The 26,168-nt window shown below is 42.9% G+C and overlaps 1 protein-coding gene across 5 annotated transcripts in view; it reads right to left on the reverse strand.

Annotated features, from left to right (window-relative positions):
* The window catches only part of MAD1L1 (mitotic arrest deficient 1 like 1), a 352,882-nt gene that overhangs the window by 167,292 nt on the left and 159,422 nt on the right, over positions 1 to 26,168 (reverse strand). For all 5 annotated transcript variants that reach the window (XM_053957712.1, XM_053957708.1, XM_053957710.1 and 2 more), the window contains one exon: positions 17,137 to 17,193. In XM_053957712.1, the coding sequence (XP_053813687.1) occupies positions 17,137 to 17,193 (57 nt within the window). The remainder of the gene's footprint in view (positions 1 to 17,136; positions 17,194 to 26,168) is intronic.

Genomic DNA, 26,168 nt, shown 5'->3' on the forward strand with positions numbered 1-26,168 from the left:
CTTTCCAATATACACTTCCAGCTCTAGCTGCTCAGGTAGCTCTGGCTGAACAAACAAACAATTAAGAATATTTTTTGCCTCTGGCTTTGTTTGGGTAGGAACTCACAAGAAAGTATTTCAAAACTCTACAGACATGAGAACTTCTTACTCAGACTCAGGGAGTCCCAGGCTCCCTGACTTGTAGCAGTCTGGATCCCTAATTCAGAGATCATGACAATGCACAGATTGATAAACTCCATATGTTACCTGTTTCTAAACCCCTCAGAAAATGATTTATTATGAAGTGTAAGCAGAGACAAACTACCTGGAGGATACTCAAACTTCTGCTCCAACACCTTCTCCCAGCTTAGACCTTCTTCACACACTCATCCTTCAGATTCTGGAATTCCTTTTGTCATCTGTCTTTTTACCACCTGTCGACTAATTCCCCTAATAAATCTGTTGGCTGAAACAATATTTTTTCACCCAGGAGGAAAAAAAATAGGCAATCCAGCCTTAATTATAAATGCAAAACTTATGACCACAGAGAGTTCAGTGCTCAGCATCAGGGAAATAATCCATTAATACACCATTCCCTGCAACAGCATAGATTAGACTTGTAGAGCAAAATCACACTGCAAGGGCAAACTTCTGCAAGCTTTTTGCAGAAACTTTCCAATTTTACAAGAAAAAGCAGCATCTTGTCACGGACAGTCATATTGCTTAGACAGAACTGAAGTTCAGACACGTTGCCTCTTTGCCCTTCCATATTTACCAGAAGAGACAGGCAGAGCATGGCAGTGCTGTTGGCAGGAAAGGGCAGAAAATAGATGGTTGGATAATGCTCCTACCCCGTTCTGACACCAAAGAGAGTAGAAGAAAGCACCAAAAAAAGTTTTAACCTAATTCCTCCTGACACCCCAAAAAGCCCTGCGTTCTCCCCCTGCCTGTTAAGAAACATCTAGGAATAAAAAATAAGCAAAGGCCCACCTGCATCATCAGGCTGTACAAATGTTAATGCATATTAGCTGCCTGATAAGATTATCACAGCCAGAAATGTTTCCCTCAATTTTCTGATTACTGAGCTTATCTCTCCCAGCTCAGCCCATCACAGATGGCTGGGGATAAAGCAAGCACACCAGATAATTCCAGGAATGTGAATAAAAGGTACTGGGATGAGGAGTATGCTTCAATTCCAACCTACTTCTAGCAGGAAAACGCTCATTATGCCTCCTGTTCCCCATGTCTGCTGAAGCCTGGATGTGTTTGCTGTTAGGAGTTTGAGGATGCTTTCTGGGATGAGTGAGGACAGCATTTGAAGATGGAAGGGCTGGTGAGTTATTTATCACTGGCTAAGAGGGCTCAGCCTCAAGTCCATGTGGCACCTGCTGACCCACACAGATAAATCATGGCCACCTTCTCGGGGGACAAGGGGGACACTCCTCACAGATGGGTAAGGTATCTGTTGTTGTGATCTGGGGGCTCTTGTGGTGGCTGCACAGAGAGGGGAAAAAACAGAATGTGTGACAGGAAAAGGAGACAGGAGAGTGAACACACACGAGCTTGTGAGAAGCATTTCACTTGATTCACAGCGGTGACAAATTAGTGCCAGGTACGCTCAGCAGCGGCAGGATGAGATTCTGCTGGGTTTCTAAGAATACGCTGCTGAAGGAGAATGAGGAGGAAAGGGCACATGGGCTGTAAGGGCATTTCATCTCATTTTTATGTCCTCTCAATTTGCAAGCACCAAGACTCCCTGGATTGAAAATGTGCTGTGCCTGAGGTGAGAAGGGACAGGAGGACACAGTGATTATCACTACAGATGAAACTGGCTCGAGGAGTGAGATTCTGTGTCAGCATCTGCTTCCCAGAACTAGGATTAAAACTACTGGAGAGTTTAAAGCTCAGCCCAAGACACAATTTTGTGCCACAGGAAATTATTGCTATTCAGAGCTCACTAATTGTTTATGAAATAAGAAAGTAAAACAATTAAGGTATTAAATACTACATTCAAAATGTACCGTTTCCAGATTTCATCCCTAGCAGTCATTAGGAAAACATCCCTTTACTGCCAATCATTAGGAAAACATCCCTTACTGCCAATCTCACTGAAGATATTAACATATTCAGATATTAAAAGTGCTATTTATTATTACGTTATTAATGTATTTTCCAGGACTAAAATAGTTAATTGAGATGAAATGGAGTGGCTTACTCCTGGGACTTAATTCTGTTTTTCTGAAGGCAATAGAGTACAAGCAGCAAGACAAAACAACAATAAAGAGAAAGGCAAAAAATCAGGAATCTGTTGACAAAGCCCAAGAGATGAGGAGCTTTCCAAGACCATTCCCTTTGACACAGCCTCAGGATAGCTCTGGGAATGGGTGATGAGCATGAAATAATTTACCACAGGGGCAGTTTGTCCCTTCCTGTCCACTTGTCCTCTCAGTACCTGTGCCAAGACTCAAGAAAAGATAAGGAAAGGAAGAGCCAAACCCCTCCTGCTGCTTTCTCTGCCCAATTCCCATCACATTCCTCTTCCTAAATTAATCTCCAGTCCTGGTCTCATGTTCAGCGGATGCCACTTTCAGGAGGCATTTTATGCTTTTTGAACCAACTCACTATTCCTAGCTAAACCCTTCCAATTTTTATCAATAATTTTATGTGACTGGCTGAGTTAAACTTTTAATGCTTTGAATACATTAAACTAGTAGAAGTCATTACCAAGCAGAGAGGGGAAAAGGGCTGCTCAAATTACAGCTCACTGTTGTATTCCCCCATTCCATACCAAACGACCCAGGTCAGCCTTGATCTTTTAACTGGCATTGAGAGCAGACAGGGAACACTGTTGTGAAAATACAGCATTGCACCTCTTGTCCTGAAAGCTGCACAAGAGGGACCTAAGGACCTACATCATCTGCAGGAGCTTCAGGGATTATATCACCCAGGATCAGAACCCCCAGTGATATTCCCACCCTACAGAACACATCAGCAACTTGAAAAGAAACCAAGCCGTTATTTTAATAGTTTTTAAAGTTACCTAAGGTTTTTATGATTAGGCATAATAATGAGTAATATAAGAACCCATGGATGAATAAAACACATGAATAGGTACTTAATATTTTGAGGATGTGTTGTTCTCATCTCAGAATATACTGGTGCCCCTTGTTCTCAACCTAAAATAATCCCATTTTTTCCTGAATTATTTTATCTCTTTCAATTCTTAAGCATGAATTCCAGCACAGCTTTATTACTCTCAATAAAAAGTGATCAGGACACATACAGGATTTGGACTAATTTTAGAATGCCCATTGTCAGAAATATGCAAGTGCCCCAAAAGATGAAGTTCAAATAATTTTTCCAAAATAAGTACTGCCATCATTATTTACCAAAGGAGAAAGAGAGGAAGGAAGAACATGGATGCATTTTCATCTAGTATTTAATTATATGAAATACCATTCTTCTTTCAGCCTTACTTTTAAACCTGCCTGGACAAGACTCCAAGAAGGTGGTTCTCCTCCAAGTGTTAATGACATAGCAAACACCCACAGCAGGGTAAGAAATATGTTCCTCACTGCTTCTCTCTTCTGTAGCAATTTTTTAAAGACATAGGAGATGACAGGAAAAACAAAATTATAAATTCATCTCCTGACAGCTAGAAGAAACAGAACTTCAGAGAGTTGATTTTCTTGGTATATTTCTGGCGTTTGTCATTTCTGACCCATATTTGTCCCCTCCAAGCAAGCACCCTGAGTCTCTGCAATGCCATGGACCTGCTGCTCCTCACACTCAACTCCAGCAGGTTTCAGCATTGATGGAGAAAAGCTTTCCCAGAGCCTCCCACTGACCACTGCTGTCCACATCCCATTTTCAGAGTGAGGCTTATAACAGCCTCAAACATTTACAAACTTCTGAAAAATTTAAACACACTGTCCAAAACAATGATCAAATCTCTGTTCAGGTGACTCATTTTGGGTAATAAAGGACTCAAAATCTAAAGTATTTCAACTCACTGCCAAAGTAGGATCTGCATGTTGGAAAAAAAAAAGGTGGGGGGCTGGTTTACTCGCCCACATCATGTACACACATTTCACAGAACACATGCTGGAGACATACAGTTATTATTTGAATAATGAGTGCATTTTAGTGAGGGGCTGATACAGCAATCTTATCCTGATGAAGCGTGTCTGCACGTCATTCAGCATTTTTGGAATTGTAAAAAGCAGGAAATGCTGAATCCATTATAAATGTCTAAAGGTTTATTTAACAATGGGCTGATGCAACATCCTTTGAAAGGCCTTCCTCAGCAAAAGAGCTGATTTTGAACGGCAGCAATAAATGGGTACTGAATTGCACAGAGCCAGCATGGAAAGGTGAATTGAGAGGTTGTGTTGGACTACAAGCCTCAACACAATTCAAGGAGCTATTTCAGTACATAAATATTTAAAATGTATGAACACCAAGCAGACTTGGAAAAGAAGAGTGTATGCTAAAATAGACCAGAACAGAGAAACGGGACCCCGCGTGTGACTGTACACTGGGGTCTGAAAACAGGCAAATCAGGACCTTGACATGACAGTGGTGCCATTTGTGCTTCTCTCCACTGGATGTAGCAGACTAAGGAGCTTCTCTGCCTCTTCCCATAAGGCAGCACAGCAAGCTTGGGGTTGTCTACAAGCTTATAAATCTGGCATCAAAAATGAATATGCATGAAACACCAAAGAGTTTAATTTGGGTGTCCAGCAATACCACAGAGTAGTAAGACACCATGCTGAGCACTTCAGAGATCATTCTGCTCAGCAAAAGCACCACTACCTCTTCCATATGCCCATCCCACTGGCATTTCAAAGGCTGTTCCCCCAAAACATCTGCAGAGAAGCACACACAGGGAGAACGAAGCCTCACCAGATTTCCTAGTGAACTTTACTCTGCTTCAAAAAGTAGGACAGTACTTGTAAATCAAAATATTGCCTGCCATTTAGAAACAGGCTAAGCAGCCCAGGATTAGTTGGCACATTTTCTTGGGAAAATTAATCCTTGATGCCATTGTGAAACAAAAGCAATAAAGCCAAAGAGAATCAGATATTCAACAAAAACTGGTTTGGAACTACCCATCTCCCACTTGGCTGAAGAAAAAATATGTATTTTTTTCTCTTGGAAGATGAAGGCTGGCTGGATCAGAGTCACCAGTCTCTAGGGGTTCCACCATCTGTAACAAACTTGCTGTGCTTTTATCACTGAGAAGTCAGGGCTAGGAGCAACCTCTCAGCAAACACTTTCCTAAAAATGTATTCATGCATATATATTATTGCAGATACACACACATTGGGAAATGGACATATGCTGACTTCTGCTTCTCTCCAATACTGTCTGGATTGTGGCTTTTCTCCTCCTGTTGCAGTAAAAAGAGAGCAATTTTTCAAGTTTATACCAAATGTCTTTCTATTTCATTTCCAAATATAATCTCCCAGAGAGAAGGTTCACTTGCCCTATTTCCAATCTCTAAAGTTAATACACAAATTTATATTCCTTTCTCCCACTCGCTCTCCTAAATTAAGAGGTGTAATTACTAGGAACGCTTGCTACAAACGAATGGAGTGCCAAGGGAGAAGGAGCTGTCAGGGCTGGAGGTCTGCAGCAGCCACCCTCCCCTCTCCCCCATCCCTGGAGGACCCTGCTTATGAGGCAGTTTCTATCTTTCCCATTAGCAGGGACAGCTCACACACAGGAGCAGATGACAACCTCTCCCTTTCCAGGCAGGGCAATCGTAAGGGACAAAATTACAAAATTAACATCAGCCTGCCAAGGCCCACTGGTGCTTATCAGGATGATTCCTCCCCAAACCCACCTTTTGCCCCTCCTCAGCTCTGCTGACCTCTCTCTCAGGCAACATCAGGTTCCTTAAGAACAGCAGAGAAATGCAGATCTGTGATCTAAAAATTCAGCCCCAGTCTCATCACTCTCCCCCTTCCTCATACCCAGCACCCTCTCCAAAGGAAGATTGATTATTATAATCAGACTTAGCTCTGACACAGCATTTGCATTTTCAAAGCACAGCATAGTCATTAACTAATTCATCTACCCCAAGGGAGCCTTAACGAGCATTCACCTCTCTCCCCTCTGATTCCCACTGCGCAGGCAGCCCGCAGCTTGCCTTCCAACACCTCCCCTCCACATTGTGTGGCACCAGCACAACTTGGGGAAGCTCCAGACAGGCTCAGCGAGCTGAACTCAGCCCTGCTGCAAAGGAACAAGAGGACAAATGCACAGACAGCCTATTTAAACCAGCCACTCTATGGTTGCCATACCTAATCACAGTGGGACAGGGTATGGCAGGAAACAGTTTGTTCTGCAAAATGAGGCCAATGCCACATGGATCCCAAAATGGCCCAAACCTGAGCTGTCTGCACAGCTGCAAGCATGTGAAGAAGGAATCACCATCACATCACACCCCTAAAGCCCCAAATTCCTCCTGCACAGCCCATCCAACAAGCTCTTCACCAAACACCTACAACACACCTTTGCTCCATGACTCCTGCCCTTCTCAAGTGTCTTCTCACATCCCAACACCACCAGATGCCAACTATCCCCACCCACCCACTTTCCTTGGTGCTGTATTTATTTCTTTTTAGTAATCTGGGATGGGTGCAGGATGTGACTTTGGAAATAAGCACTACTAGACATTTCAGATGGATGGAAGCTGGCTCAGAGCTCAGAATTAACAAACCTGGAAAGTTCATGGGGAAGAAGAGCAAACATCTTGTACAAGAGACATACCGAGCAGGGGAACTGAAGATGTTAATTTAAACCCATGAGTTTATTCAAGTATAATTACACATTTCAACTCTCAGTCCAAGAAAGGAGCAGACGAGGAATCTCTTCCTCTCAGCCTGTCCTGCCCACGCTCGCAGGCACTGCTGTGAGACCTCACTGCCACTGCTTGACAGCAAAACACCTTTGACAGCTCCATGTCCAGAACCCCTCTCTTTGCTCTAACAGCTCATTCTGAAGAAGGATCACCTAATTTCCATGTTCATTCAGCTCAGAGCTCTCTGCTGTTATCAGCCTCGCTCCACCACTTCCACCAGGCATGTAGATGACTGTTTCCTTTAATTACTACAGAAAGCTCCTCCCAGTCAGGGAGAACAAAACAGCTGGTGTCCACAGAGAGAAGGCAACTCTGGAGTAATTAGCCTTAACTGGCTGACACCTCCTACCCATTACTCCTGGTTAGAACAGCAAAACACAGAATAAGACCCTGTTTAGGGAACCTGTCAAGGTGCCAGACTGGATGTGCCATGTCCCTGCCCAGTGTAGCTGCAGTGCTGGCACAATGGAGTTGTCTACTCTTGAGAAAAGCATTACACAGATCACTTCTTTCATGCAGGAATAGGCATATTTTGCTAGAATCAAGTCTTATATCAGCTGTAATTTACAGGCAAAGCAACAAATAAATCTGCAAAGATGTCATACCTCCTCCGTACAGAGTTTGAATACAGTTTGTTTCCTGAAAATATAGCCTCGAGGAGTTTCCTGAGCATTCAGTCAAGAATTCTCATCAAACAGGAGCTTGTAATCCCACCTCTCACTTCCCCCATCAGTTTTCTTGTTGAAAAATCACCACATAATAAGCAGTCAGAGAAGAATCTATGCAGTTACCAAGCACCTAGGAAGATCAAAGAGGAAAGAGGAATCCAACATCCATTTTTGTTTCTTTGTTTTCTAACATAAATACAGTGGAATCAATCCTGCTTAATAAAGTAAAGAGAGCAAAGGAGCCTTCACTGAGTGCTTGAACTTAATCTTCTTTCTCTTGCTCACATGGAACAACCCACAGCCTGTGCTTTTAGGAACAGCTCTCTCGCTCCTGCTGCAGCTCCAGTCCAATTCTGCAGTTCACTACAGCTGGGAGCACTGTTTGCTGGCACATCTTGACAGGGGCTAGCAGAGCTGCCTGCTAAAGCTGCTCTCTGAACTCCCAGAGTAGGGAAACGTGAGGATGCTCTGTGAAAGCAGCAGCTCTCCTGACAGGACCTCCCTGCTGCTTTAAAGGAAGCTGCAGAACCTTGAAGGAGCCTTGCTCCCCAAACCCTGCCCAAAGAACAGGTTAAATAGAGCAGGTTGAGTATTTTCCAGCTAAATGACCCATCCTCATATTAGCCTGTGACAAGAAGCAGTGGGCTTTTAATGTATAAAAAGTGAGAAATCTCTCTCCTGGTGCCAAAACCCAAAGGTCACAGGGCCCTGCCAAGACTGCTCTGCCCATTTCAGCCTCTGGGATGATGCCTGCAGGGCCCTTCAGTTGCCAGCAGCAGTCATAGAGTGAAAGGCAAACAGCAATTCCCTCACAAATACCATATGTTCAACACTGGTGCCAAAGCACAAACCTGGCATCTTAACCTTTGGTGAACATGTTCTTGCTGCCACCAACAATAAATTCTGAGGCCCAGCTCAGAGGAAAGGTGTACTGGATGTGCAGTGATGACATTAGCACTGAACACAGCATTAACAGGACAGGGCCAGGCAGGAGCTAGATTTTGTACAGCCAGTCTTTAGAGGTTAATGAAATATTCATAAATAAGTTAAAATTCTCCTGACAAGCCAGATCCTGTAATACAACAAAGAGTTGTCAGCCTCAATTAAGCAATTCCAAAGAGGCAGGGCTCTGCCATTCATTATTTACCAAGAGGTCATAGGAAAAATTCTGCTCTATGATCTCTTTGTCTCTGTGGATAAATTGGGTTTTACAGCTCCTGCTGGAGGACTCTGCTGCCCTGACAGACCCCAGCCTGCCACAGCTACTACCTACCCCCAGCAACCATCAGCCAAAGGCAAGAAACACTGGGAACAAGCTCTTCTAAGGACACAGACACAAAAAGACTGAAATCAAATGATGTAACAAGCTGATTAGGCTGTCAGTGTAAGGACTAAGTCTTGAAACTTAAACTTTTTTTTAAGCCTTTATCTCCCTTTTTGTATACACAAAGCCAGCCCCAGGCAAGAAGAGAAGTATCCAGCAACCTTTGATCTGCAGGCACATCCTCTGAACATGCCCTCTGTGGCCCCCCCAGATCCCATAGCTGGAGAGCTTCACATCCCCCTGCATGTTCAGAACAAGCTGTGCTTACAGAATTGGATCTCTTGCATCAGATCTCTCAGGATGGTCCTCTTCTGATGCAGGTACAGCTTCCCAGAGCTGGGAAAGCAGGGGGAAACTGGTCTCCATCCTTGTCACAAGGAAGCTGTAAATCAGTTATTATTTTGTCCCACCCTAACACAATTGTTCAACAGCCCCAAGTCTTCCTTTCCCTCTCTGGACATGCACTGGCACTTCATGTTCCTTCTACAGCTTCTCCAAGCTGCCTTTTAGGAAGGCAGAATAAAGGAGCAGAAATGACAGAATCCTAGAGGTATCCCAGACCTCTCACCTGGTTTTCTCAAAGTGCTGAACATAATGTAGAGCCCCTGCATTCGCCAGGAAATTTTAGCTCAGCTAAATTGAACCAAGTGAGTCTGAGGTACCCATAAACTTCTTACAGGTTCTATGGAGATGAATGAAGCCTGGAAAAGCACAATTCCTGCATGTCTATTAAATAGCCCTTTTATGTCTCCAGGTTGTGCCTAGTATAATAAAGCCTCTGATAGTATCCCTATCCTGTTCTCATTTAACCAAGTAACTCAGTGTAACTCAGATTTTAGTGACAACAGTGACACTGACAAGGACCACTCCAGCTGCAGCACCTTCTAAACAGGACAACTACTCGCTTTTCTGCTCTGCTCAACAACTGAGGAGAAAAAACCCTCCCCACTTCTCCCTCTCCTGTTCCTATTATCATCATACCTGTCAGTACAGCTCAGGTTTTAGGGGTACACCTGTGGCATGGAGGCCACCCCAAATGATGGGCTGGGAATTAGGGCAATGTCCACGAGTCCCATCTGAGCTGGAATTGCTCTTCAGGTCTGGATCAGACCATTTACCCCCAGTCAGGCAGCACCTGTCCCATAGGGAAGGGTGTGGTAGGCACATTCTTCTCTCCCTCAGGATTTTTTCAAAAAGGAGCTCAAAGAGAAGAGAGAAGAAACAATTTCTATTTCTGCTCTTTGTTTTTCCCATGTAGAATGTGTGTGAAGAATTGTTTACCTGGGGTGATTGCTTGATTGGATTCTGGTGAGGATTGTTTGGGCCTGATGGCCAACCAGATCCACCTGTGGCTGGACTCGAGAGAGGAGGGTCATGAGTTGTGAGTTAGTTAGAAAAAGTAGGTATGCACTTTTACTATCTCCTTTAAATAGTATATTAATGTCTTATACTATAGTTATAATAAAGAAATCATTCAGCCTTCTGAACTGGAGTCAGACATCAGCATTTCTTCCCACCAGGTTCACCTGCATTTACAATAGAAGGGCAGCAGGACAGCAGCTCTCCACTTCAGGCAGCCACATTTGTTCCTCCTGACAGTCCTAACCCCGTGTCAGCTCCTATTGCCTTGGAAGAGCAAATGAAAACAATCCTGCTGAACCAAACGGTGCTGCCATGTCCCATAAAACTTGCACGTTAATGGATCCAACAGCAGGTTCATTTGTGTAATGGGACTTTTAAACAGACCGTTTATTTCTTTTTAATTTGAAGGGAATGTGCTATTTGATCCCATGTGCCTGGCTAGATTTTTAAAACAGAGATAAACCACGAGAATTGACTCACTAAGTCTCTCCTCCTCACCTAATTAAAACAGCTTTGAGATAGTAATGTGCAGAGGTGTAATGCTGATCACCTCTCCAGCTTACAGCACCTTGGCAGCTCTCATCCACCAGGATCCCAAGGCTTCCTCCACACTCCCTGCTTTGCCCACAGTCACGTGCAACAATGCTTCTGATGGTGCCACGTGTGTTGAACATGAATTTTCCAAGAAGGAACACACAGCAGGTGCAACACACCAACTGAGGCTGTTCATCATTCCCCAGGCTAAGAGAGGGAGAAAAAAATAACCTTGTCTGTGTACCTCAGAGTTCACTATATTCTAGCCTGTGGGGAATAGCAGGGACCAGTTTTAATGTAGTTGTTTACAACGGGCACTGAGAGCTCTCTGCCAGGGAAAGGACAAGTGTACTCCCATCCCTCTGTTCTAGGCTTCACTCCACTTTCAGAACCAAAACTCCACTGTTAAAACAGGGGGAAGACTCAAAATAGGGCATCAATGATTCCTGCACAATCATCCCCCTCTTCCAACAACTCATAAATCAGAATTTACAGGATCACACAATAAAGTGAAGAATGATATAAACACTGTGAAGTAAACAAGCAACAAATGGCTCTGCTGAAGTAAAACTAAAACTACCTGATAGAGAAAAAGGATGTCTCAGACACATCCAAAACAAACAAAATTCAATGAAGACCTTTGGTCTAAAAATACAAATGCACAAACACAATTACTGAGAGCACAGAGGCTTTACCACAGAGGAGCATAAACTGATCAGAAAGAGGAAACTACATGAAAACTGAAGGAACAGCACAGAATTGAAATGTCAGAGTGCAAGTCCCAAAACAGCTCCTACAAACTGAGCCTTCCTCAGCCAGAAACTCGAGAGGAGGACAGAGTGGGGCAGATGAGCTGATCCCAGGACAACAGCAATGTGTGGCACTGGAAATGGGTGAGATACATGGCTGGATACAGCTCTTGCACCACAGAAGTGGAAGAGGTTCCTGCCTGTACTCCACGATCCTGTGGAAGACACTTTTGCAAAAGCTACTGCTGGAACATCACCTGGAATGATGTGACCACTCTGATTACTCATCTTCAAAGGAGAGATGGAAAGAGGAAGAGATTTAAAGCAAGCTGCAAGATTCATGAGGAAACTGAAGAGCCTGTTTTAAGAGAAGGCTGCAAGAGCTTGATTTGTTTAACCTAGACAAATGAAAGGCTGGGAGAGAACAATTGTTCTCTATAAATATGTCACGGCATAAATATGAGGGAGGAAGAACAGTCGCTGTAGTTTAAGGAGAATATTAGCACAAGAAAAAAATGGATATTAACTGCACATATATTTTCAGTTGGAACTGGGAAGATTTCAGCTATCAGAGCAGTCTTTCCATGACAGTAATGGTACAAACAACCAAAGCAGCTTCAAGACAAGCTTGATAAATTTATGAACTGAGATATATGCTGCATTTGCCTCAGTTACTAAAGGAGTGGACTTTATGATCTAAAAGTCCTCTTCCAGTCTTCTGCTACTCTATCATTTCATTCTGGATTAGCTTCTTTTGCTGTCTCTTTATAACCAGGTTCATGCTTTTCAATCTGATTTGAGAAGTGGATATTTCTCTAAGATTGCCTTACTAAAACTATTCACCCTGCTGCTCAGCTGAGTGCCACGCTGTTCATCTGTCTTGGCTTTGCTGGTCTCACATAAAGTGTTAGGATAAAATCTGTCACAGAGGAAGGAGATTTGCTGTCACCTGCTAAATCAATTCAGAAATTATGTAACACACTTTTGATAGATGGAGACTTCCTGCACCAGTCAGTTGTCTCCTGCTCCTCCCAACCTGTTGTTTCTAAAGATGTTCCAAGCAAAGCTTCATTTTTATTTATAACTACTGTGGTTCAGCCCTCTAATCCCACATTTAACTGCCTCCCTCTTACAGAAAACACAGAGAATTTACATTTCCACTAATGAACACCACTTTTGTTCTTGTTCTCGGTCTGTTGTATTTCTTGCTTTCTGTTCAGTAACCCTTAAACCAGAATTAAATTAGCTCTATTGGCCAGTAATCCAGGGCAGGTCTTTCTATACTAAAGTTCATATTTTTTCCTACTATCATTGGTGTTACCTGTAAATTAAAAACATAGGTAATAACTGTTCCATGTTGCCTTCCAGTTAACAGCTAGCTCCCAACTACATCAAGCTCAGTGTTCTCTGAGTTTATTTCCTCCATGTCCTCTCCATTTTGTCTCCATTTCTACTCCTGATAACCATCAGCGTAGTCAGTCACTGACATTTAAGTTAATCCTAAACATTATGATTTCATCAGACTGAACACATGATTGGCTCTTTAACTATTGCTGACCTGCTGCTCTTAAATAAAGGTCTCCTCCTCTCTGCAAAGGGTTAACCAACACTTTTCCTCAAGGCAAGGGGCATTGATTATATTAATTTTAAGGTGTCTTTATTCCCTCTGTAAGGACACTCAATTTATGCCATTCATTTGGTGATGGCTACATTCTTGGACTTCAAGTCTTCTTTACCTCCCACCCTGCTAAGCAATTCCTCTGATTCTTATAGCCATCCTTTTTAATCTGCTGGAGGGTGAAATTTAATTTGTTCCAAAGAGCAGTCTATAGATTTCAGAGCCCACATGGGCCAAGCTGTCTTTTGAAGATGAAAGCCAAAAGATACCCAGAGCACCTCAGGGTAATGAAAATACAGGTGATGCTTTTTTAATACCAAGCCAACTTCCCTCAGGGATTAATGACGGAGAACAAAAAATTTTGACATGAATGCCCCCTGCTACAGAACCAGACGAGAAGAAAGTGTAAGATCAGAGATCAGAGCTGTTGCTTGGATGGCAAGCTTGAGCCAAACAATCTCCTCGTGTCTATAAAGGGATATGAAAAAGACAAACGAAAATTACAAAAACAAACACATCTTCTGTTTCCCTCCCTCAGGGAGGGAAAGAAAAATAATATAACAAACAAAAGGCATTTTCCTCAAATAATATTTTGGTGTGAGTGAAGCTCTCCCTCAGCTTTAGGCCAGTAGAGCACTAAACTGACTTACCATGAGAAATAAGATCCTGGGACCACAGATCAGGGAGCTCTGTGAACTCTGAGCAACCTCCTTGCACATCCTGCAAATAAAGGCACTGTAGCACCAGCCCTAATAAAGAAAACTTCCAGTGCTGATCAAATTGTCAGAGAAGTGCACATTTGTACAAAAAAAAAAAATGGAAGCAACAAACATTCAGCAAATAAAAGACAGAAAAAAACCCTGGATCTCTGGGGCAGCTCAGTGACCTGAGCTCTATCAAGAGTGGTGAGTCTTATGTGTCTTATGGGCACACACTGTTTCCTTACAGCATGAACATGCTTAAACTGTGGGGAAAAAAAAGAAAAATAAATAAGTGAAGGGTTAGAGGGAGAGGAAAATCAAAGTTTCATTGTTAATTACATAGCACAATGATAAGGGTAATTTTTCTTAAATCAAAAAATAAATTCTAGGTTCAAGTTCCCTGAAGGATATAAAATATTAGAGGGTTTTTTATGGTTGTAATCACAAACTCATTTCTCCAGCCACTACTGGCCGTGTGTAATTAGGGCAAAGTATGTTAATGATACAGAGGCACAGCCCAGAGATGTCTTCAGTTGCAATATTAATTGCATTTAGGGAAAGAGGCATGAATTGTGCTTATACAGGCTAATTAGTATGGGTTTGCTAATTAATACTGGAAAGTCAAACTGCCTTTGTCTTGTCAACTGCAATTAACTGAAGACATTTAAATTTCCTTTTTTGTTGTTCCTGCAGTAGCACGCTCACTTTCAGTTGACAAGCAAAGAATCCCTGCACTGGAGCAGTCAGAACAGCCACTCCATTTCCCTGGCATCCCATTTTCCTCCAGCAGGACCTTGTGCTCCAGCCTGGTGCAGGGTTCCCTATCACACACACACACCACCCTTCCTCTGCCATTGTCCCTGGGGCCACAATTCCCTGAGCTTGTCCTCAGAGGAGAGGGGCTGAATGTGCAGATATTGTTGCATTGAGGCCACGATCCCATCAGGCTTATCCCACGAGTATTGTGCTTTTAAATATTGCTATGTAAAGAATGACTCGTTTACCAGGGCACAGATAGAAAGAAGTCCTTGGTTCTCTCAGTGAGGTGCAATCAGCCACCAGAGCCCAGCTCTTCATTTCCAGTGCCCCAGGGAGGGTGGCAGAGCCATCAGAGCTCTTCAGGGTGGCAGCAGAGATGTCACCTGCACAGAGGTTTGTCCCAAAAGCAGCCCAAAGGACTCATCAGACTGTACCTGTACCTGACAGGGGTTTGTTCCATTTCACTTAGAGCCCTTGGCCTGTTTGCAGAAGAGCTGATGAAAAGCAATATCCACATCTGTCAGCACCCAGAGCAGGACAAGCCCTTCAGCATCCCCAGCTCAACATCAAACTGGGACTGGAGGCTCACGGGTGAAAGGGATGAAAAGGAAGGTGAGAAGCCAGCTATCCAAACCAGGCAAATAATTTTGCTGAAGTGTCAAATTTAAGGAGCCAAAAATCAGGCCATCCATGTGAGACACTGATCTGGAGAGGGGGGAAAAAAAACACAAAGTGCATTTTGCTGGATGGCGGGAGGAGAGTGGGGCTCGTGGCATATCCACAGGAGCCCGTGGCAGGCAGCTAGGGAACAGCCCCATCCAAAGGGGACAGACATCAGTCACCATCAACACTGCAGAAGACAAAGTGACAACAAATTTCCCTATCAGGGAGATTTTGACTGGGAATGCAGAAGAACCATCTACCACCAGTGAAAAGGAGCTGTACTTCCCCCTCAAAAAGGAAAAAGTTAGAAAAAAAAAAAAATCTGTTTTCCTCTGTATGAATCAATTCTCCTGTATTTACTGAATAAATTCAAGCTGCTGAATAAAGCCCACACCTCACAATCTGCAATCCATGGTTAAAGCTCCACAGAAAACAGCCTGTTCATGGCTGTTTAACATGTAAGAGTTACTGGAAGATCACAAGACCAGCAGTTTTCCACTGAGAAACCCTTGGGAATAGGCACTGAACACTGAGTGTAGCTTTATCCTCTGCTGATGGATGATGCACAACACCAATCAATGCTTTAACACTGGAAGTTCCAGCTTCTCCAGCCCTCTGCTAGCCCACTTAATACAACAAATTTTTGAAGGCAAACAACTCAAAAACCTGGCTTAATGAGCCCAAAAGAAAAACTTTTAAATGTTAAAAAAAAAAACAACTCCATAACATCAGAACATTTAAAACACAACAGCAAGTTTTTCCTCTGATACATCCAGTGAGCACAACACAAAATTGATTGCAGAGAATTTGAAACTGTTACAAGGCAGCACTTAATGAGATGAGATGGTAAATAGGATTAATTCAGTTTTCTTTGGAAGTATCAGATGTGGCCTGTGTCACCACAGAAAGCAGCTGGGCATAGAAAAATGTTTGCCCACAACATGAGACCACCCCAGAACCGGAATCAATTAACGCTCTCACGATGGAAAATCTGATGTTGAAACAGCAAGAGGCACAAATTAAAAAAAAGATCCTACCAGACGTATGGCAACCCATTAATAGCACAGCAGGGGCACCTCATCCTGCCCTTCAGTGCCCTACTAGAGCTCAGCACAAGTCTAAAAAGGCTCGTGTTGGCACTCTAGTTTATGATTGGGATTTTAGAACAGATGTCTGTTTAGCACCAACTTACTAGCCAGTGCTGTAGGCTTGTTTTTATATTAGTAATAAAATTAATCACATCTACAGAATGTATCTCTGCATCTTGGATACTGCTCAGGTTTTCCTTGTGACTAGAAAAAGTTGCAGGAATCCCACAGTTCATCCATTAGCAAAAATATCAGTTCACAAAATAGCTTAACACTGACAGCTCATTTATTCCTGAGTATAAAAAAATCATATTCGAGTCATGAAACTGAATATAAACCTCCCTGCTACCTGGTTTTGTGTCCTTTTATTATTTTTGGTCCTTGAGGGAAGTGCCAATAAAATAGAAGAACCCAGCAGAAAATTAACAGATATTATAAAAAAATAGTTTGTGGTAGTTCTCTTGTATCTCATCTGCCTGTCCTTTGAACACTTGAGACTGAATCAAAGGCCCCCAAAGAGAGGAGTTAATTCAGTATGAAATTAAATGTTTGCTTCTGACCTAGAACTGCTAAGGAGAAAAGGAAATGCCAAAAAAAGGAAGGCAGACCACTAGATCTCATCCAACACTTTTTCCAGGTGAGTATGGAGACAGGGATTGCCAAGACTGGCAGCAGCAACACAACTTTTGCAATGTTTATTTGCTGTTCATTTCTGAATATTTGGAACTGATCCACTGTTTAAATGAACTGAACTTTGCATATTACTGCTCTGTAAAACAAGTGGGAAAAAAAAAAAAAAAAAAGGCAGAAATTGAACACTTACCATCTCTGCTCTTTGCTTGTGGTTTCCCACTTCTTCCAGAACCTGAGACAGCTGAGCCTTCAAGATACAGGAGGGGAAAAAAAGGAAATTAAGTCTAGGATGTAATTTTGGAAGTTTAATAAGATCCCCTCCCCACCCCCAAAAAAAAAAAAAAAAAAAAAAAAAAAAAAAAAAAAAAAAAAAAAATCACATATAGCACCATGATTTTCATGGCATTGAGAAGGAATTTTAATTGTTTGGTCTTGTTCTGTCCTGTCAGCATCCCATGCCATGAGACAGTCCTGTCCCAAAGAGCCTGAAGTCTACATGCACAAGAAAAATCAGGTTTATTACAGAGAATGCCACTAGATGAGCCAGCCCAAATTTCCATCCCATGGCCCAGCCAGAACTGTGCCTCCACTCCATTGATGTAAGCTGCAGAGTGACCTCAAACCCACCCCGTTTTGCCCAGCTTAACTTTGAAGAAGAGGAGGTTTAGCTCCATAGCTCCTGAAAGGAGTGTGTGTTTCAAGCTAACTCCATAGAAAATGTTCTGCTGAATTTCTGGGGTCCAGGGTTGGGTTTGGAAGCCTTCCAAAATGTTGTGGGAAAACATCAAAAAAATCTGCTCTTTAACATAAACCTCTTGAATTTCCATGAGAAAAGATCTCAGTGCAGCATTTCTACTTTTTAAAAGGAAAATTTGAAATGTAAAGGATCTCAAACCACAGTAGAAATACCTTTGGTTATCCTGGCATAATCTGAAGTGAAACAGGAACTTGACTCAGAAAAGGATCTTTTACAGAGTTTTCTTTATAAAAAAGGATTTTAAACCAAATGGGTATTTAGGAGACAGTTAAGAGAAACCACACATAATATATGAGTGCTATTACTTCCCACATCCTTGATTTTCTAACACTCTGCTAGGCTACTATCAGCCTTTCTCTGCTTAGCAGAAAGCCCAAAAAATAGTCACTGATGACAAATAATTTAAACAATGTAAACAAATAAAAGAAATAAAAACAACTTTCCTACAAACTGATTCATGTCATTTCAAACAAATATTCATTAAAGCCCTCTGGAGTCTCTCAACTTCTCACCACATGTAAAATGAGTCTTTTGAGTGCCACATCCAAACCAGAGACAGACAGCAAGCAGTTTATTACAATGTAAAGCAAAACATTCAGCTTTGGAGGCTAACTGCAATGAAATGCAAGCAAACAAATAATTTAAAAAATACAGTCTAAGGGTTCAGCACAGCAGAAGTTCCATTTTGCCAACAAACAAGCAAACAGTTCAAAATTTCCCTGGCCCCAGAGCTCAGCAGAAACTGAAAAAGTTTCAGCGTCTTGCTGTGCAGGTTGGGGGATGATGTGACATTATTTAAGGAAGAGACACTGAAATAGGATGAAAAGGGTTTTAATATAAGCCTGGGACCTGCACAGGAGAATGAAACACACTCATTAAACACTGCAGGAAATGCCAGCCCCAGCCCAAACTGGAGTGCCTGGACAGGCAAGGGAAGAGAGAAAATGAAATGATCACCAAGTCTGATAAGGAAACATCAGGGAATTGTAAATTTGCAGATACTTGGGAAAGACTTTTCCCTACTGCTACTGAAGGAGGTACAATGACAGCAGCAGGCTGGAGCCAGGAGTTGCTTGGGGAAGAATTAGAAACCACAACCGTAGAGAGGTTATTTAGGAGAGGTGCTGGCATAAACTCTGCAAAACACCCCAAGACTGACTGAATACTTTGGCTTACAAACTACCCCAACTGTTCTGTATATTTATTAGCTTTCTCTGTATGAAGATGACCTTTAGATGGGAACCACTAGCCTATTCTAAACCAGATATAAGAATTACCTAATTTAAAATGACATTAAAAATGATGTATTTTCTTACAGTAGCTACTAGTCCTGAATTTGAGGGTCAAGCCTCTGTTCAGCCTCCTGTTCACACAGACTCCTATGGAATCACAGAGTAACCCACACTGGAAGAGTGGGAATCCCCTCAAAGCTCAATCCCCTCTGGTTTTGGTGGGCACCTGGCACCTGGATCAACCCATCACACGGTGGCAAGCTGTGGTCACCCTCACAGTGTAAATATTTTTATTTATAACACCAAGGCAACAGTACCCTAAGAACCTGTTTAACTAGATGGGTATAAGAGCATTTTAAAGTATAATACCTCCATAAAAGTCAGAAGAAAAGAATAGCAAAGACTCCAACACATTTTACTTCGGGAAAAGGCTGGAAAAAACTTTTAGGCAAGAGATAAATAATATAAAGGGATGGGGGAAATTGAAAACACAAGTGGGAAATATGCCATAATTTATCTTAGAAATAATATGGCTTGGGGAAAACAACCATTTCAAGGTGCTATGCCAACAGAGACACACAGAACCCTGGACAGCAAGTCCAAGCCAGCAGCATAACAACTGCAGGTCAATATGATTTGGAGAAGCAATCAGATAAGAACTAAATCACAAAGTAGGTTTTCTTCATTGCATTCATTTCTAGGCAGCTCAAAGGGAAGGAGTCAGTAACTAGTGGGAATTCAGAGAGCAGCTACTAAACTTACCAGACTGCTGGAAGAAATGATTTATGAAGATTAAAAGATTTTTAAACATCATGGTTTGACTGCAACTCTCACAGAAGAGCCAAGGGGACATATTGAATGCACTGAGAGCTGCTACAATGACAGGGCTGGAAAGAAGGAAGCTTCCCCAGCTCCCTGATGCTGTTGGATGCACTCAGAGTCCAGAGCAGGGACCCTCCCACTCCCTGTCCCTGCCCACCTACTCAGACAGCTGGGGAAGCTCCAGACAAAGCCTAAATTTCCAGCAGGGTCCCCAGTGTCTGCACTTGCCAGGCTGTGATGCAGCTGATCTGGATGCTTTATCACGTCCAGTTTGTAAACATCAGCCCTATCCCAGATTTTTTATTAGCTTAAATCAAATATTGAACCTCCCTCAGCTGTTGGAGGACAGCTGCTGGCAAAGTGATTCACTGCCATATTCCTTCTAGGCCACAAGAAAATACAAACTAATCACCAGCAGCATGACAGATGCACGCATTTTTAATTATGAAGGAGAAATTAGGCTGTGAACTTAGCCCCACATCTCACTTAATCAGAGTGCTGGGGAGGAGCTGCCAGCCCCCACAGCCAAGGAGCTGCAGAGGGCCCTGGAGTGGAGCCTGGCAGCCTGCTCAGCCCCTGCTCCCACTCCCCAGGCATTTGCCAGAAAAGATTTGAAAAAACCAGTGTTATGTTGTTTCTTGGAATGTATCTGCTCAGCAATGAACTGTTGGGTGACTGAGTGCAGCCATCTCTGGCCACATCCAGACAAGGAAAGCATGAGGGTGGGACATGGGCCTCTCAGGGGTGCAGGGAAGGCACAGGGGGTCCAGAAGATGCTGGAGCAGTTTGCCAGCCCCATCTCAGAGTTCTGCTCTGGGAAAAGCCATCCAGGTAGTGACAGGACAAGGGGGAATGGCTTCAAGCTGGAAAAGAGTAGGCTTAGATTAGACATTAGGAAAACAATCTTCCCTGTGAGGGTGGGCAAGCCCTGGCACAGAGTGCCCAGAGAAGCTGTGGCTGCCCCAGCCCTGGAAGTGTCCAAGGCCAGGTTGGATGGATCTCTGAGCAATCTCGTCTAAGAAAGTAACCCTGCCCACAGAAAGATGATTTTTCAGGTCCCTTCCAACCCAAACCATTCCACGATTCTCTGAGTAGCTCAGCTCTGTGTCAGGGTCTTTTCAGTTGATCATACCCGCTTTGGTACCTCAGGAATCTCTCAGTAGGATAGACTTCCCTGTTGAATTTTCAGGCTATGCATAAAAGTTTATTTAAAGCTCCAAGGAAATTCTCTTTACTTAAGACACATGTTAAATTCCCACAGGTTACCGAGCTCAAGTATTAAGAAACCTGATATGCAAACAGATATTATGAATCAGATATACAAATACAATGCAATTCACCTACTGAAGGCAGCACAACCAGGTAAGGGAAAATCAAGCAAAGCAGGGAAAAAAAATCCTCTCAAGTACTCAGTCAATTACTTTAAGCTTTCAAAAAAAGGTTTGTCAATTCAAAATATCATCTTTCATGACAACATAGTCTAATCTACTGTCAGTAGATTGTTATCCTCAAAAGATACTGGCAGGAAGAGAAGAACCTGTGCTCCAGCCTCACTGGGAATCTGCAGCTTGGGCTGAAAGAGGAGCAGGTTTCCAAGGAGAGGAACCGACTCAGCTCCAAGGAGACATTTCTGAATTGTTTAACTTGCTTCCCTGCGTCAATAATTTCTCTTCTGTACCTTCCAGAAGTCAGCCTTCACTGACAGCACTGGAGGAGGCTGGTCAGGGAGGTTTTAATGAATGAAACTGAAGCAATGTGGTGGTGACAATGCAGCTGTTAAACTGACTGCATCCAGAGCCCCCCACTCCCCTCTGGGGGCTGGTGGTGAGCTGGCTGCCCTGAATGATGGGCAAGCAGCTCAAATGTGAGCCCCATTTATAGGGAAAAATTAACTACTCACTCTCTAATGAACAGTCTTTCTCTACACAAAACAATACCCTCTGCTCTACAAGCAATTAGCAAATCGAAGTGCTCTCTTTGTGGACCTGCATTAATTTACTCCTCGACGTGGCACATTAAATAGCTCACAGGTACAGCACAGCACAGCAGTGGCAACCAGCACCATAAAATGAAAGCTTGCTTCAAAGAGTTTGGGAAGCAAAATTAGGTGTGCTGCACACAGGGAATAAATCAAAACAACCTTCATTTGGAAATATCATTTTAGTCTTATGCTTTCATCAAAAAACATGATTATCATAGCAGTCACATTAATACAACGTTGGTACTCTACAAGGGAGAGAAACAAGCAGCATATTCACTACCTCAAATTAGAAAGAACAATTTTTATTATTTTTCATCAGGGGAAATGCCTGAGAACATACACAGCTGTCTATTCTGAGATTGTGCTTTCACAGCTAGAAATCCCAATGGGAGTTCTCAGAAGGAAGGCCACTTGTTGGAAGGGCAGCACCTCTGCAGGGAAGAGGAGGAGGAAGAGGCTTTCCCTGGAAGAGCTGGAACACAGCTGCAAAAAATGGCATTTTTACAGCTCACTGAAGCCCAAGATACCCTTAGAAATATTTTATATGCAACAGTTGTATGCAAATCCAAGTCAAGTGTGATAATTGGCAAATTTAGGTATAATGTTAATTACCAGCTATTTCAAATTAATTAACTCCTAAGATAAATTCTTGCTTCTCCTCTTTGAGAAAGTTAACACCCAATTTAAATTTACAAGGATATATCGGCTGCTGATCACAGAAATAGGGAATCTTGTATGTTCCAACATGCCAAGTCACTTCAGTTTCCTTGTGCTGGCTGCTCCCCATTCCCTGGGTAATTTCACAGTTACTTATTTCTCTGATCACTCACAACAGCAGACAGAAGATGAAGCCTCTTGGCTCAAGCTGGATGGTTTGAGTGTGTGGCCAAAGTGTGGTGTGACCTCTACAGTGCCCAAGCCAGAACACCTTATCTGGTGCCATAGGCTGGGGAAGAGGGAAGAAAAGAAAAAAGCACAATATCACCTTTTTCTATCAGATTCAGGAGACACAAAGCAAATAAAGTGCATTGAAGCTGCAGCTGAAATACAGAAGGAAACTTGAAAATATGGCAGCACTCCCAGGACAGTTCTGATAAGGAAAGCACTGACTGCAACAATTAGAATTCAATCCAATGTGGGAACATAAGCACCATGCTGATGAGTTACATGGAACAACACAGGAATAGGATGAGAACAATTTGAAGAGAACTTTGCAGTCACTAATTACCTCTCAGCAAAGAATGAGGCTCTGGCTTGTGGGGAAAACAGAAGGAAAACTTTGATTTCACAAAAGCCACAGACATTACTTCTGGGGGTGGCAGAGACTGAGCAGAAGTAACTCATCAGCCACTTGCAGTCAGACTTCACTTTATTTGCATATTGTGATCCTGCATATTAAAATACTGTGAGAACTGAAATTAAATTTTCATTAGTGTTCAAACTGGAATCTCACCTGTGGGATTCAGCTTTCAACAGTTCATGCAGGCATTTCCCTGTTTACTTTAAAGTCAGATATCCATTTATCGCATGCCACCCAACACTTGTGGCCTTCAAACCCACTACACACCATTATTGCCCAAAGGCAGCAGTGCAGGATTGTTTCTGCACCTCTGAACTCCACTACAGAATTACTCTGAACTAACTGGAAGTTTCCAATTTAATGTATTTTGATGCTTTGTGGTTGAAATTGCCAATCTTTCACAAAATTGCATCAGTTGAGATCACAATCAAGAAGACAGTTTAGTACCAGGCATTGCTAAATAATTTCCTTGCTGCTTTACAGGATCCTTTTTGCTGTTGTGAAGAAAGTTCTCCTGGTTATAAAATCAAATGCACATCCTTTATAAGGTGGGAAAGAACAGCTACAAATAAACTCTGCTGCTGTCTCAAAAGCATCCAGAACACCACGTTATCTCACAGGATTGGAGGTGGCAGGGGGCTCAGTGTGATGTGAAAGTGAAAAGGAAAATTCCCCAACAATTTCTGAACGTGTTTCAGAAATTTAAATTCAGTGAAACCACACTCACTCTGACTTGCAGAAAAGCTGCAATAGGCAAAGCAGAGACCATTATTTGCTGACATAGTTTATGAGGATAGGTTTGCAGCTCCATGAAAAGCATGTGTCTCAGGCCACAGCTTATGTAGTTTTCCATGTAATTTAGTCCTTAATTTTACCCCAAGCAAGGACAGGAAACACAGGAAACAAGAATGCCTGTAAGCCAGATGTCCCACATCTCCAGGGACTCATGCCCCTGGGCATCACAGCAAACCACAACATCCAGGGACTGAAGGCCACTGCTTTGTCCAGAGCAGTGAGAGTGTTTTCCACCAAAAAAACGAGAGCTGCTCCTTCTCTGGAAACCAGTTTCGTACTGGATTTGTGCGGGGAAATGCCGCCCCCCAGTGAGACACAAAAAGCAGCTGGTTACCAAAATCAGGGAGGAATAAAACAGAGCTCTTGGGCACTAAACAAAAAAAAAATGAAACTGCAAATTGAAAAATCACCAAAGTCATTGCTATAATTACTGAAGACGAAGGGAAAACATCTCCCCTAGCAAAGATATGGGCTCCTGTCAACACTCTATCAAGATTTACTGGACAAGGGGATAATAACCACACCTTTCTCTAGCTCTTGAGTCTCAAGGACAGGCCAATCTCTCTCCTTCTCTTTAAGAGACAGAGTCACTTGTAATGTCAAGAATTCTTGACAGTAAGCTTAATATAATGAAATAACCCCAAACTCTGCCTGGTTAGACTATGAGAAAAGGGTGTTAAAGTGACTGTGGAACAACTGATATGAGATGAAGACAGGATTCCAAGCCAAATTTGCCCACATCCTTATTCCTGGCAAATAGGTGATCTAGATTAAAGTAAGCTGCACAGTCCTGCAGCAGAATCCTGGCTTTTGTTCCCACTCTGCCTAACAACTGAGACCTGGGGCAAAGCACTAAACTCTGAAACTCCTTTTCTCCTCTCCCTCTCTAACCTAAAGATAATTCTGACTCTGTAAAACCCTTCCAAAACCTTTGAAAAAGGATAATCTCTGAGCACAAAGTGCCACTGTTGACACAAACCACACCTGATGGGCCCCAGCACTAAAAGGATTAAGCACCATAATAAGTGCAGAAGTCCAGCACCAACATGTTCAGAGGTGGCAGCAACCTTGTCACCCTGATCCTCAAAGCAAAGGAGACCTTCATAGCTGCAATAAAATGTAAAACTTGGAGAAAGACCCTGAACTTCTCTAAATCTACTCCATCAACACTGCTCACATAATCTCTCAGGCAGATGCTGCTGGGGAAGGAAGAGAAGCAAACTGGGAGATGAAAAAATGCAGAACTTTCTATCCAGGAAAGGATGAGTCCCTAGAGATTGGACAGCCCCGTGCCAGTCTGAAACAGTTAAAAATGGGGCAGGAAAAGAGTGGGCTCAGGTAACAAAACCACCTTAGTTTTGCAAAAATGTCTCAAAACAAGAACCTTCATTTGTTGTTTTACTGCAGCCGAGGGTGAGGTGAGGCTGCGGGGCAACACCCCAGAGACTCCTCTCTCCTGCTGTTTTCCCTTGATGTTTTTATTCAGCACCTTGCTAAGAAGGAGCACAGAGACCAAAAGATTAGCACAGCTCTGCTGGGAACAATCTACTTTTGTAATTGGTCTCCTTCCCCCCATCCTAATCAAACGGTGCTGCAGTCCCCTGGGGAGAGAATACAGTGCCAAACAAAAAATGTGAGTTTGCAGCTGCTTCCTCAACAGCAAAGGGCAGCCTGACTGATGAAACTCTGCCAAGCCAATTGCTTCCAGCATGATGCAGTCGGCCAGCACAGCATCTCCAGGCCACACACAAGTGACTGTGGGATGCTGATGGAGTTTCCCAAGGAGTCAGTCTCCATCACTGGAACATCCATCAGAGAAACCTCTGCCACTAAAATTCTCTTTGTGGCCTCATAGAAGTAGCTGAGTGTGGAGATGTAGCAGAAGTCCCTTCTCTTTTGCTGCTCCCCACAAAAAGCTTTAACCCAACAGCAGAAAGATAAAATCTGTGTATTGAGAGTCAGCTGCAAATCTCTTGCTAGGTGTAGAACAGATTAATACATTCTTGCAACTCAAAACCATTAAGAGAGTACCAGCCCACTGCACAGGGAAATAGCAAATGGGTAAAGAAATACAAAGTATCTGGAGGACAATAAGGAGAATTAATTTCACTGTGCTGTGGTCAAATCTCTGAAGGTGAAATGAAGGGATACCAGCACCCAATCCTGAAACAGATGAAGCACATCTGGGAACTTGGTAATAACACTCCTGGAACTGGGAAGCAGAGCAAGAGACAAACAGAAGACACAGCAGCTAATGGGAACAGAATCCCTTGCCATTAGATTTAATAAAGAAGCTGGCTGAAGTAGGGGGGAACAAATGTTTGTGCATTTGTTT

Source organism: Vidua chalybeata, chromosome 16 (assembly GCF_026979565.1).
Source record: "Vidua chalybeata isolate OUT-0048 chromosome 16, bVidCha1 merged haplotype, whole genome shotgun sequence".
NCBI classification, from domain to species: Eukaryota; Metazoa; Chordata; class Aves; order Passeriformes; family Viduidae; genus Vidua; species Vidua chalybeata.